General features: G+C 49.2%; 1 protein-coding gene across 2 annotated transcripts in view; it reads left to right on the top strand.

Annotated features, from left to right (window-relative positions):
- Positions 1–12,100, top strand: part of Mtcl2 (microtubule crosslinking factor 2) — a 67,039-nt gene that overhangs the window by 32,259 nt on the left and 22,680 nt on the right. Inside the window, exons 4-9 of one of the 2 annotated variants that reach the window (XM_075962806.1) lie at positions 2,705–2,767; positions 3,535–4,713; positions 7,048–7,188; positions 10,906–11,031; positions 11,308–11,538; positions 11,796–11,900. In XM_075962806.1, coding sequence (XP_075818921.1) covers positions 2,705–2,767; positions 3,535–4,713; positions 7,048–7,188; positions 10,906–11,031; positions 11,308–11,538; positions 11,796–11,900 — 1,845 coding nt within the window. The remainder of the gene's footprint in view (positions 1–2,704; positions 2,768–3,534; positions 4,714–7,047; positions 7,189–10,905; positions 11,032–11,307; positions 11,539–11,795; positions 11,901–12,100) is intronic. The other variant, XM_075962807.1, reaches the window with a different exon arrangement.

Below are 12,100 nucleotides of genomic sequence, written 5' to 3'. Positions count from 1 at the left end.
AATCCCCCAGGTAATTCTTCCCTGCATGCAGCTTGGAAACCACTGTGTTGGCTCCACTCTAGCCCTCATCAAAGACGCATTTTCTCCCACCAAGCCTTTAGAATGCAATGAGGAGCTAGGTCAATAACTGGTTGTAGGTTGGCTTTAGTTTTGCTACAGAACTCTGGTCGAGTTCCTGCCCCTTTCTCAGTTTCAGTAAAGCAGGCCTCGATGGATTAGAGAATAGCTCCATGGTTAAGAGCCCTGGCTGCTCTTCCAGAGGACCCTGGTTCGAGTCCCAGCACCACTGGCTTCTTCAGGCACTTCACACATGTGATGCACATGCAAACATGCAGGCAAGGCACCCATACACATAATATAAAAATAAATAAAAATAAGTCTGTCTTTCATGCCTGCAGTAATGGGGAATGGGATGAAGGTTGGGAGTGAACATATATCTAAAGCCACTGGGAAGCATTTTCAGAAATCCGAGTGGGCAGCTCAACTCAGAAAGTTGAAAGTGACCCAAGTGTGGTTTCAAAGGCTGGTGGCATGAATCATCCCTCTCTCGGGAGGAAATGTTCAATGGAATCGCGCGTTTAATTGAATGACTTCTTTAAACAACAAGAAACTTCAGCACTGATTACTATAGCATTTCCTCAAATTCCCCACCATGGGGCTTGTGCCGTTTTGCACTCCTGCCAGCAATAAATGAGCCTTCTTGTTTCGTTCGAGCCTCACCAATAGGATGTATTGTTAGATGGTTTGGCCTTTTGCCAGTCTGATCATTGAGAAGTGGTACCTCAGGGTAGCTTTCCTTTGGGCGTCTCCGCCCTGAGTGGGGCCAAGCATCTTTCCAGAGTTAAGATCAATTTGCCTTTCTTCTGTAAACTTTCTTCCTCCCTGACTGGGGATGGAACCTAGAACCCCATGCACAGTGGACAAGCTCTCTCCCATTGAATAGTACCCCCAGTCTTTTGGGTTTTTTTGTTTTTTGTTTTTATTTTTTTTTTAGGCAAGGTCCTAATCTGTTGCACAGAAGGACTTGAATTTATGATTTCCCTGCCTCAAGCTCCTGAGTAGCTGGAATTCCAGGCCTGCCCCCTGGGTCTGAGTGCCCGTGTTCTTGTATTCCGAACCCGTCTTCCTATTGAAGATCTCACCAGTTCATCGTTTATCTTTTAACTGTGTGTGTGTGTGTGTGTGAGTGTGTGTGTATGTGTGAGTGTGTGTGTGTGTGAGTGTGTGTGTGTGTGAGTGTTGTGTGTGTGTGTATGTGTGAGTGTGTGTGTGTGTGAGTGTGTGTGTGAGTGTGTGTGTGTGAGTGTGTGTGTGAGTGTGTGTGTATGTGTGAGTGTGTGTGTGTGTGTGAGTGTGTGTGTGAGTGTGTGTGTGTGTGTGAGTGTGTGTGTGTGAGTGTGTGTGAGTGTGTGTGTATGTGTGTGTGTGTGAGTGTGTGTGTGAGTGTGTGTGTGTGAGTGTGTGTGTGTGAGTGTGTGTGAGTGTGTGTGTGTGTGTGAGTGTGTGTGTGTGTGTGTGTGTGAGTGTGTGTGTATGTGTGAGTGTGTGTGTGTGAGTGTGTGTTTCTGGAGACGAAACCCAGGGCTTGGGACACATTAAGCCAATTTTCTACCACTGAACTGTGTTGGGACCAAGATGGTTTGTTCTCTTTTGTTTCGTTTTTAATCTGTGTAGTGTTAGCCTGTGTGATCAAAAGTATCAATTCCCCTATCTGCAGCGCTTCTGGGTGTGTGGATCTTTGCTCATTAGTCTCTCGCGACCATTTTTGAGACTCCTGTGCTGTTTCTAGTTTTGTACCCACATTTTGTTCATTAGTATTCACTCTGTGTTCAAGGTCCTTCGAAATGTCACTTCCTGTGAGACGGAGATTTGCATGCAGAGTTTTAGGGAAGAGCCCCTTTGGCTGTGACAGGGAGTGAGGCAGAAATAGAAACTGAATCACAGAGATGGCATCAAGTCGAGCTAGTTAGTGGCCCTTTGGGGTTGGGGCACGTGGACCTGGGCTAGTCTTTAGATGTGGGTTCCACCCAGGGAGAGCACCTCAGGTGCTCCCCTTAGCCAGTGAGCACCACCAAGAACAGCCCTCAGCTTGGAGGTCTTTTGGTCCTGAAGCAGGAGGAAACGGCATCCTCTGGGTAGCTCATTTGTCTAGTTCAGTGTCATCTTCTCTGCACCTCGAGTGTACTCAAGAAATCTCCGATGAGCCAACGAAAGACAACCAAGTGTCAGCCATGAAAACACACACACCAGTGACATCTGCAGCGAGAGGCTGTGTTTATGTATTTAGGAACACACACATGTGTAGCCACACTTAAAGGGAGAGGCCATGAATTTGAATGAGCGGAGGTAAGAGGGAAGGAAGGGAGAAAATGATGTAATTATATTATATTCTGGGGTGAAAAAAAGCCCAAAACCATAACAACAAAGACTACAAGAGCACAAATTCCAATTTCCAGCCAACGGGATGACAGGAATGATAGCGGCTGGAGAGGGTGTCGTGGGAAGGAGCCCCAGGCAGGGTATTTAGTTACTTCCTCCAGTCTGTCTGCCCTGTGCAGCTCACACAGTGATCCCTGGCTCAGCCTTGGGCTCTGGCTAACACATACAGGCTGGGTTGGGGCCCTCAGTGTGGCCGTTTGGGGACACCTCTTTGGATGTGCGTCATCTGCGTGATCTTTCAGTTTGGCTTCTTCTTTCCTCTTAGCATTCCTTGAAGAAAAGAGGAACCCGATCTCTGGGGAAGACAGATAAGAAGCCCACTGCACAGGTATTTCCTCAGCATCCCTCACGCACCCTGCCTGTAGTTTGGAAGCCCAGACCAACTTTGAGTGTCCTGGGTAGTCCCCAGAAGTCCCTAACATACACACACCCCCACCCCGTCTCCCCATGCATTTTCTTCCCCTGCGTGTTTCTTGACTTCTCGGCATTTTCCTTCCCCCAAGCCCACTCTGAACCCATACTTAGATACTCCTGGACCTGCAGATTGCTTACCCAGCATAAGGACAACTAAACCCAAAATTCAGGGCCAGAGACCTTGAACTTGGACTCTGCAGCTTGATTGCTGTCCGACTGAGACAAATCACGTCAACTTTCTCATCTGTTTCCTCATCGGTTCCTGTTCTGTGGGTTTGTTGTAAGAATTAGATAAAAAGCACCATGTTTTTCACAGGCCAGACACAGAATCCTGTTAACAGCCAGGGTGTCAGGCACTTTTTGTACATTTTCCCATTTAACACTCATCGTGTGGGAGAGGAACGGTTTCTGTCCCTTTTACAGATGGGACAGTTCTATCAGGAATGTACATAGTCAGTCATAATGTCACCAGCTCCAAGTCTCTGAGATTGTAGGCAGTGTGCCCTGGCCTCTCAATATCAATGTTATGTCTTTGCCACCCTCCCCCTCCTGTGGCCTCTAGGCCTCGATTCAGCCCTGTGTTCTCAGACGTAGTCAGTGCACCCCAGAATGCTGTGGCTGGATCCGAGCTGACAATAACCTTCCTTAATGCTGTCTGTCTCCGTGTCCATTTGGCCGCAGGAGGACAGCGCAGATCTGAAATGCCAGCTGCATTTCGCAAAGGAGGAGTCGGCCCTCATGTGCAAGAAGCTCACCAAGCTGGCCAAGGAGAACGACAGCATGAAAGAGGAGCTGCTCAAATACCGCTCCCTCTATGGGGACCTGGACGCAGCCCTGTCCGCGGAGGAGCTGGCTGATGCTCCTCACTCCCGTGAGACAGAGCTGAAGGTGCACCTGAAGCTGGTGGAGGAGGAGGCCAACCTCCTGAGCAGGCGCATCGTGGAGCTGGAGGTGGAGAACCGGGGCCTTCGGGCCGAGATGGATGACATGAAGGACCATGGGGGCGGTGGTGGCCCCGAGGCCCGGCTGGCTTTCTCTGCTCTCGGTGGTGGTGAGTGCGGGGAGAGCCTGGCCGAGTTGCGGCGCCACCTGCAGTTCGTGGAAGAGGAGGCAGAACTGCTGAGGCGCTCCTCGGCGGAGCTGGAGGACCAGAACAAGTTGCTGCTGAACGAGCTGGCCAAATACCGGTCTGAGCATGAGCTGGACGTGACGCTGTCAGAGGACAGCTGCTCGGTGCTTAGCGAGCCCTCGCAGGAGGAGCTAGCAGCTGCCAAACTGCAGATCGGCGAGCTCAGCGGCAAGGTTAAGAAGCTGCAGTATGAGAACCGCGTTCTCCTCTCCAACCTGCAGCGCTGTGACCTGGCCTCCTGCCAGAGCACACGCCCCATGCTGGAGACAGACGCTGAGGCCGGGGACTCTGCACAGTGCGTGCCTGCCCCTCTGGGCGAGGCGCTGGAGCCCCACACTGCCCGGCTCTGCAGGGCCCGCGAGGCTGAGGCGCTGCCTGGGCTGAGGGAGCAGGCCGCCCTGGTCAGCAAGGCCATCGACGTCCTCGTGGCTGATGCCAATGGCTTCTCGGTTGGCCTCCGCCTGTGCCTGGACAACGAGTGTGCAGACTTGCGGTTGCATGAGGCGCCTGATAACAGCGAGGGCCCCAGGGATGCCAAGCTCATCCATGCCATCCTGGTGCGGCTGAGCGTGCTGCAGCAGGAACTGAACACTTTCACACGCAAGGTGGATGTGGCCTTGGGGAGCTCTGGCAAGGAGCAGCCAGAGTCTTTCCCTGCACTGCCCAACTTGGGCTCCCAGGGGCCCTCTAAGGAGATCATAATGGCCAAAGACCTTGGCTCCGACTTCCAGGTAAGATGCCCAGGGCAGGGTCCTGTTACTTTTATTACATACAAACTTTGTGCTGGAACAGGCACAGGACAGAGAAGGATGCAATTCCACGTATACAAACAATTTTATAACTCGCCTGCAGTCCACAGGCATGTATTTATCATCCAGAACATGACCAGCCCCAAGGCTGCCCTGATCAATCTCCCTGTTGGGCACTATCCCTGCTTCCCAGGACAATCTCCTAGTTTTATCCATCTTTGAACTTTATATAAATGGAATTATACAAACCAAACACAGCAGTGCCTGGCTTTGTTCACTTGGTCTGCTATTTGCTGTAACAGGTAGTAAAAATGTATTTATTCCAACTTACTAAGTATAAAATAAGCCTATTGGTTCAGTGAATAACTGCCAAGCAGGCATTTACTGCTGATGGAGGTTGAGTCTGAGGTCCTCTGTTTTTGCTAGATTGTCCCTTTCTCCCTTCCCTTCCCTCCCCTCCCATCTCCTCTTCCAGTGCTGGGGACAGAACCCAGGGCCTCATACATACTAGTCAAGTATTCTACCATTGAGCCGCATCCCTGGCCCCCTCTTTTTAAAACATCTTTGAAAATTTACTTATGTGCATATGTGTATATATATGTCACCTGTGTATGGGTGTCCACAGACGTCAGAGGAAGGTGCCGGAGCCTCCAGAGCCAGAGTTGCAGGAGGTTGTGAGCTCCTTAGTGAGTGTTAGGAACTGACCTTGGGTCCTCCCGAAGAGCATCAAGAGCTCTTAATCATTGGACCGTTTCTCCAGGGCAGCCACCCTGCCCCTTCTTTTCTTATCTCGTTTGTAACTAAAATTTTTATTACACTTATTTGTGGAGGATGTGTCAGGGGAAGCCATTGTGGACAGGTACTGGCCACAGGAGTCAGTTCTCAGATGGTCCTGGAGATCAGTTCAAATTCACTTGTCAGGCTTGGTAGCAAGTACCATTACCCATTAAACTATCTTGCTAGCCCATATTTTAAATTTTCAGGCAAATGTTTGTGTTTTTTAAGCCTTCTAATGAGTTTTTGAGAAGCTTAGTCTTGATATCTATGACGTGCTATATAGAAAAACTAAAATAGCAAAGACATCATAAATTTGCAAAGTATTATTGCAAATGCAATACATAAATGTTTGAAGCAAAGACAAAAAAAATAAGTGAATACGTTGTGTTCCTGCTTACCACTTCCTGCCAGCACCTCTGTGGATGAAGACTGGTGATATTCAGTACAGGTGCCACATGCCGCAGCCATGTGGGGATGTGGCTCAGTGGTAAGGCACTTGTCTTAGCATGCAGCAAGGGCTCCATCCCCAGCACAGACAGAAACGACCCAAAACTCCCAAGACAAATTTTTAAAATGAACAAAGATGACATAGCATTGAACTGCAGTTTCTTGGTTGCAGTTCCACATTTTGGGTGCTTGTGTCTAGCTGGGTCCGGGAAGGTCGCTTTCTAAACCTCTGTTACATGCCCTCTCCTGGGCTTGCTTTTTGCTCCTTTTGTTTCATGTTATAGCTACTGTTGCTGGATCTCGTCTTCCTCAGGCACTGTATTCCGTGGCCGATTGCTGGATACTTTGTTGCTAGTTCCTACCCTTTGTGCTCAGCACAGGATTGGTGGTGGTCGGTAGAACCAGATAGGAATAGGGTTCCCACTCCAAAGGGTCTTATTGCCTAGTGAGGAAGACTTAATCAACGTGGCAAGCCTGTGAATGTGGTATGAAAAGCAGAGGAGGGACCTGAAAGAAAGATACATAGTTTCTATCAACAAGGAGCTTGTCCTGGTTCTTGAAGACGCTCAGCTCATATAGAAGGAAGATGGTATATTCAAGGAACTGTGCAGAGCCATGGGGCTGGGCTGCGGAGAGTATGGGGTGGTTTGGTTTTCATACTGAGAGTGGATTTCCGTCCATGGCACCGCACCGTACTATATAGTAGCTTCAACTCATGCTTTGCTGTTGCTGCTTAAGATGGCTTCATAAACAAGAGGACAGCACCATGTTGAGTCTCCTTGTCTCGTCCTGAAGTATGAGCTGGGATCACACAGGGGGGTAGAGCAGTGGAACTGTTTCTGCAGCCTTTGCATAACAACCATTCACAAATTCCTGTTTTCACTTGCCCACGCGTTCCGCTTTGCAACAAGCCGTCATTGAGTGGCGGGAATGCTCCCCGGTAAGACAGGGGCCAGGTTGCAAGGCCGATCCACCTGAGCCTCACTCTCATGTGGACAACCCTATTACGGAGCTGAGGCCTGGTGGGGACCTTCTGAAGCTCTCCTCGGGCGTCTCCCCATGGCTCTCTTCTGCTTGTGCCCCTCGCTTTAGCCATCTGACTTCAGAGACTTGCTGGAATGGGAGCCTAGGATCCGGGAGGCCTTCCGTGCTGGTGACTTGGACTCCAAGCCTGACCCTAGTCGGAACTTCAGGCCTTATCGAGCTGAAGATAATGATTCCTATGCCTCTGAGGTGGGTGGAGGGCTAAGCCGGAGGTTGGGTTGAAGGAGATTAGTTGGGGCCCTCTCAAAAGCAGGGTGATCCTTCAAGGATGGTGCTATGGGCTTTGGGCATTCTGTTTGGTTTTAAGCTTCCTGACAGCCAGGACAAAAATAGGAAATAAGGGCTGGGCGGTGGTAGTGCATGCCTTTTAATCCCAGCACTCGAGAGGCAGAGACAGATGGATCAGAGACAGTAAGGCCAAGGCCAACCTGGTCTACAGAGTATGTTCCAGGACAAGCGCCAAAGCTACAGAGAAACCCTGTCTAAAATCCAAATAATAAATAAATAAATAGACTAATTGATTTTTAAAATGGAAGTAAGGAATTTGAATCGACCTCATGGTCTAGTTAGAGAAAGCTTAGCTGGACATGGTGTGTACCTGTAATCCCAGTATCAGGATGCTGAGGCAGGAGAAATGCTGAGCTGGAGGCCATCGTAAAATGACTAATGTATATAGGAGAGAGGCAATGGTCTCTCTATGCAGGCTCTTTGAGTTCATGTTGTGAATCTCCTGCACGCAGGCTGTGAGATCTTGGGTACGTCACTTCCCTTCCTGGGTTGTCAGGTGTGATCTACAGGCACAAAGCCCCTCCTAGGGTTGTTGACAGGTAGATACATGAAAAGCTTTAGCTTAAAGTCTGGCTGCTATGGGTGAGGATGAGAACAGAGTCCAGGAAATGTCACTTGGACTCAGGGGACCTGAGCAAGATGTCACTCACTGGTCTGTGGTAATTCCTTGGATACTTTCACATCCTGTGGCCCCAGCTTTCCCACCTACAATGTTTATGGTCAGTAGAATTTCTAAGGTTCTCTGATCCTTAAAAAGTTCCCTCTGCACTTTGAGCCTCAGATGCTCCCCGGAAACCAAAGCTTCCTAGAAACTGAGGTGGTCTGGACAATCTAGTAGTCATAGGGGAAGGAGGGGAAAAAAAGGGAAAAACGGTGTCTGGGCATGTAACTGACTGTAGTGCTGTGTACTTACCGTGCAGAAGACCTAAGCTTTGATCCCAGTGGGGAGATGGGTACCGAGAAGGAAATAAGCTTGTTTGTGTCCGCTTGTTTACACATTTAATCCGTTCCCTTTATTCTTACTGAGCAGTTGTGACTGAAACCTGAAACGTGGCACCAACCCCGAGTTCAAGGAGGATGTGTGAGGGTAGCAGCCTGGTGATAAAGAGATTTTTGTTTGCTGAGCCAGGGTCTCAGTGTGTAGACCACACTTACCTCAAACTTAGCATCCTCCTGCCTCCAACTTCTAAGTGCTGGGATTACAGGCACATGACACTTTGCCCAGCTCTGCAGAAATTTTTTAATACAGAGCATGTGTACAAGACATGCCTCAAATCCTTGCAGAGACAGTGCCAAGTTGTCATATTATTGGCCACATAATTTTTTCACAGCAGGACACCCGCCATGCCTGGGACCATTTCCATTTTCCTCTTCCTGCACAATGTGTTAGAATAAACATTACCATTACCAGAAAGACTTAATAGTGTTCTTTTTATTTTTCGAGATGGAGTCTCACTGTGTTGCTCAGGCTGGTCTCAAACTCACAGGCTCAGGTGATCCTCCTGTCCCATGCATCACTTCATTTCATCTGTCTAAAACTTTTTGCTCCTGGAGTCTAACAACAAAGTGTCAGTGGGATGGGGCTGTGGCTCAGTGATGAAGCACTTGCTTAGCATGGGTGGGGCCTTGAGTCCAACCCCAGCATGAACACACACGTGCATGCACACACACACACACACACACACACACACACACACGCAGGGAAGGAACAGAGAGGGACAAGGGAAGACGGGAAGATGAATAGGGGCTTATGGCTTTGTACAGACTGAGTCCTTTGCTCCCCTGTGGTGCTTTGAGACGGGGTCTTGCTTTGTAGCCCTTGCTGGCCTCGAGCTCATGATCTTCCTGTTTTGTAATTAGCATCTATATCCATAAACGGACCCCAGGAAGTTCCTTCTGTGTTCCCTTCTAGTCTCTATCTGGACTTACGAAAGAAGAGGTTTTAAAACACGTTTTACACGTATGTATTTATTTAGTGTGTGGATGCGCATGTGCACATTGTGCTGCACGCTCTACTGTGCATGCACCATGCATGTCTAAGTCAGAGGACAGCTTGTAACCAACCATGTCGACAGCTGACGTGTTTCTGTTCTGTAATGACATACAAACACAACATCTGTAAGTGTACAGCCGAGTGGATTTTTGCATATGTAGACCCATTAAACACATTTTAAATTTCATTATTTATTTAAATTGCTTCTAAAATTTTTATATTAATTAAATTTATTCATTTATTTTACATCCCAATCAGTTTCCCCTTCCCCCTCTCCTTCCATTCCCTCCCTCCACCTCCCTTCCACCCCACCCCACCCCTAATCCACTTCTGTTTCTGTTCACAAAGGGACAGGCCTCCCACAGGTATCGGCAAAGCATGGCATATTAAGCTGTGGTAGAATTAAGCCCTTCCCCTTATATTAAGGCTGGGTAAGGCAATCCGGTATAAGGACTAGGTTCCCCAAAGCCAGCCAAAGCGTTAGGGACAGCCTCTGCTCCCACTACTAGGAGTCCACAAGTAGACCAAGCTACATAAGTGTCACACATATGTAGAGGGCCTAGACTGGTCCCATGCAGGCTCCCTGGTTTCTGTCCAGACCCTGTGAACTTCCATGAGCCCAGGTTAGTTGTTTATGTGGTTTCCTTTTGATGACCTTGACTCCCCCTACACCCGGCTTGCACAACCCTTCTCTCTCTTTTCAGCAGGATTCCCTGAGCTCAACCCAATGCTTGGCTGTAGGTCTCTGTATCTGTTTCCATCAGTTGCTGGATGAAGGCTCTCTGATGACAATCAGGGTAGCCACCAACCTATGACTATAGCAGAATATCGTTAAGCATCGTTATGTTGACTTTTTTTCCCTCTGTGTATGGAAAGATCTCCCATGCTCCTGAATGGGTAGGATTAACTTAGTAAAATGTCCATCTTACCAGAAGCCATCTACAGATTCAATGCAATCCCTATCAGAATTCCAACACAATTCTTTACAGACCTTGAAAGAACTTCATATGAGAAACAATGGATAGCCAAAACAATCCTGTACAATAAAAGAACTTCCAGGGGTATCACCGTCCCTGATTTCAAGCTCTACTACAGAGCTATAGTAATAAAAACAGGCAGGCAAATCAGCGGAATCGAAGACCCAGACGTAGATCCACACGCCTATGGACAACTGACTTTTGACAAAGAAGCTTCTAAATTTTTAATTATAAACAATGAAGTGGCATGTGGTGGCGAGCACCTGTAGCCCCAGCTTCCTGGGAGACGAGAGCAGGAGGATGCCTGGAGCCCAGCAGTTTGAGACAGCCTGTGAAAAATAGTGAGGCTGAGTCAAAAATAAGTGAATCAGTCAAAGAGACTATGAACAACTTTGTGAGTCAAATTTAGTTTCCACAGTACATTTTCCCTGTAAATTTGCAAGTGAGAAATGTTAAAAATTATAACATGGAGGATTTGATGCGTACGGCTTCATTTAACTGTCTCGATGACCCTCTTGAGGCAAGGACCCTGTTGTGCCTAATAGAGGACACCGGGTCCATCTTCTTGTTGATTCCCTGCTACTGCCGTTCTTTGACCACAGCCTGTGTCCTCTCCCCACTCCTGGTCTGGCCCCCACCCCACTGCAGATCAAGGAGCTTCAGCTGGTTCTGGCCGAGGCTCACGACAGCCTCCGGGGCTTGCAAGAGCAGCTGTCCCAGGAGCGGCAGCTCCGGAAAGAGGAGGCTGACAGCTTCAACCAGAAAGTAGTCCAGGTGGGTTTGTACCACGTTTTATTTTCACCCGTACAACTTCTCCCAGGACTGAAGATACAGAGGTTGTGGTGAAGCTCTGTGGCCAACCACTTGCCCAGAATGTGGGAGTCTCTGGGCTGTGTCCCCAGCATAGAAAGAAATCCCTGGGTACGATGGGCTGCTATCGGTAGAAGCCCTGGCAGGGACAAGTAGGCGCTTGCCATTACTGTTCCCCTCTGCCCGTGATCTCGATCTGGAATCAGCTGGGGCTTCCCGTGTTCCCTCCTGTCCTGACAGCTGAAAGAAGACCAGCAGAGAGCGTTGCTGAGGCGGGAGTTCGAGCTGCAGAGTCTGAGCCTCCAAAGGAGGCTGGAGCAGAAATTCTGGAGCCAGGAGAAGAACATACTGGTGCAGGAATCCCAGCAGTTCAAGCACAACTTCCTGCTGCTCTTCATGAAGCTCAGGTGGTTCCTGAAGCGCTGGCGGCAGGGCAAGGTTCTGCCCCACGAGGAGGATGACTTCCTGGAGGTACGGCTGAGCTCGGCCCCATCCCTGAGCGGGAACAAGGAGGCATGGGGTGTGAGTTCTGCCTCTCTGTCTGAACAGTGCCAGGGTAGAGGGAGGGTCACAGTTACGATGTGGGAAGTCAGTGATGGGCTTTCGCTCATCTTGAGACGCTTGTCCTTCTGCATGGCTGTGCCATCCCCTTTCTGTCTGGACTGCCTGCTTGCCAGTTTCCCTATGCTCTGAAGGCTGAGCCCATTGAATGTGGTTTCTCAAACCAGGTGAACAGCATGAAGGAACTGTATCTGCTGATGGAGGAAGAAGAGATGAACGCCCAGCACTCGGATAACAAGGCCTGCACAGGGGACAGCTGGACCCAGAACACGGTGTGTTCAGCCCCTTCTGGTCCTGCTTATGTGCACCTCATCCGTTAGCGATCACTTCCTGCTGTGTTCTCACACAGCCCTGATGGGACACAGGATCTGCAGATGGTTATTGACTGGGAACCGGCCCACCAGTTGCTCAGGGCTAGGGGAATGTGAGTCATCCGAGGGTAGTAACAGAAGGCCAGATAAACTTGAAGTCA

Source organism: Microtus pennsylvanicus, chromosome 2 (assembly GCF_037038515.1).
Source record: "Microtus pennsylvanicus isolate mMicPen1 chromosome 2, mMicPen1.hap1, whole genome shotgun sequence".
Taxonomy (NCBI): domain Eukaryota; kingdom Metazoa; phylum Chordata; class Mammalia; order Rodentia; family Cricetidae; genus Microtus; species Microtus pennsylvanicus.
The sequence above is the reverse complement of the archived record's forward strand: the minus strand, read 5'-3'. Positions and strand labels throughout refer to the sequence as shown.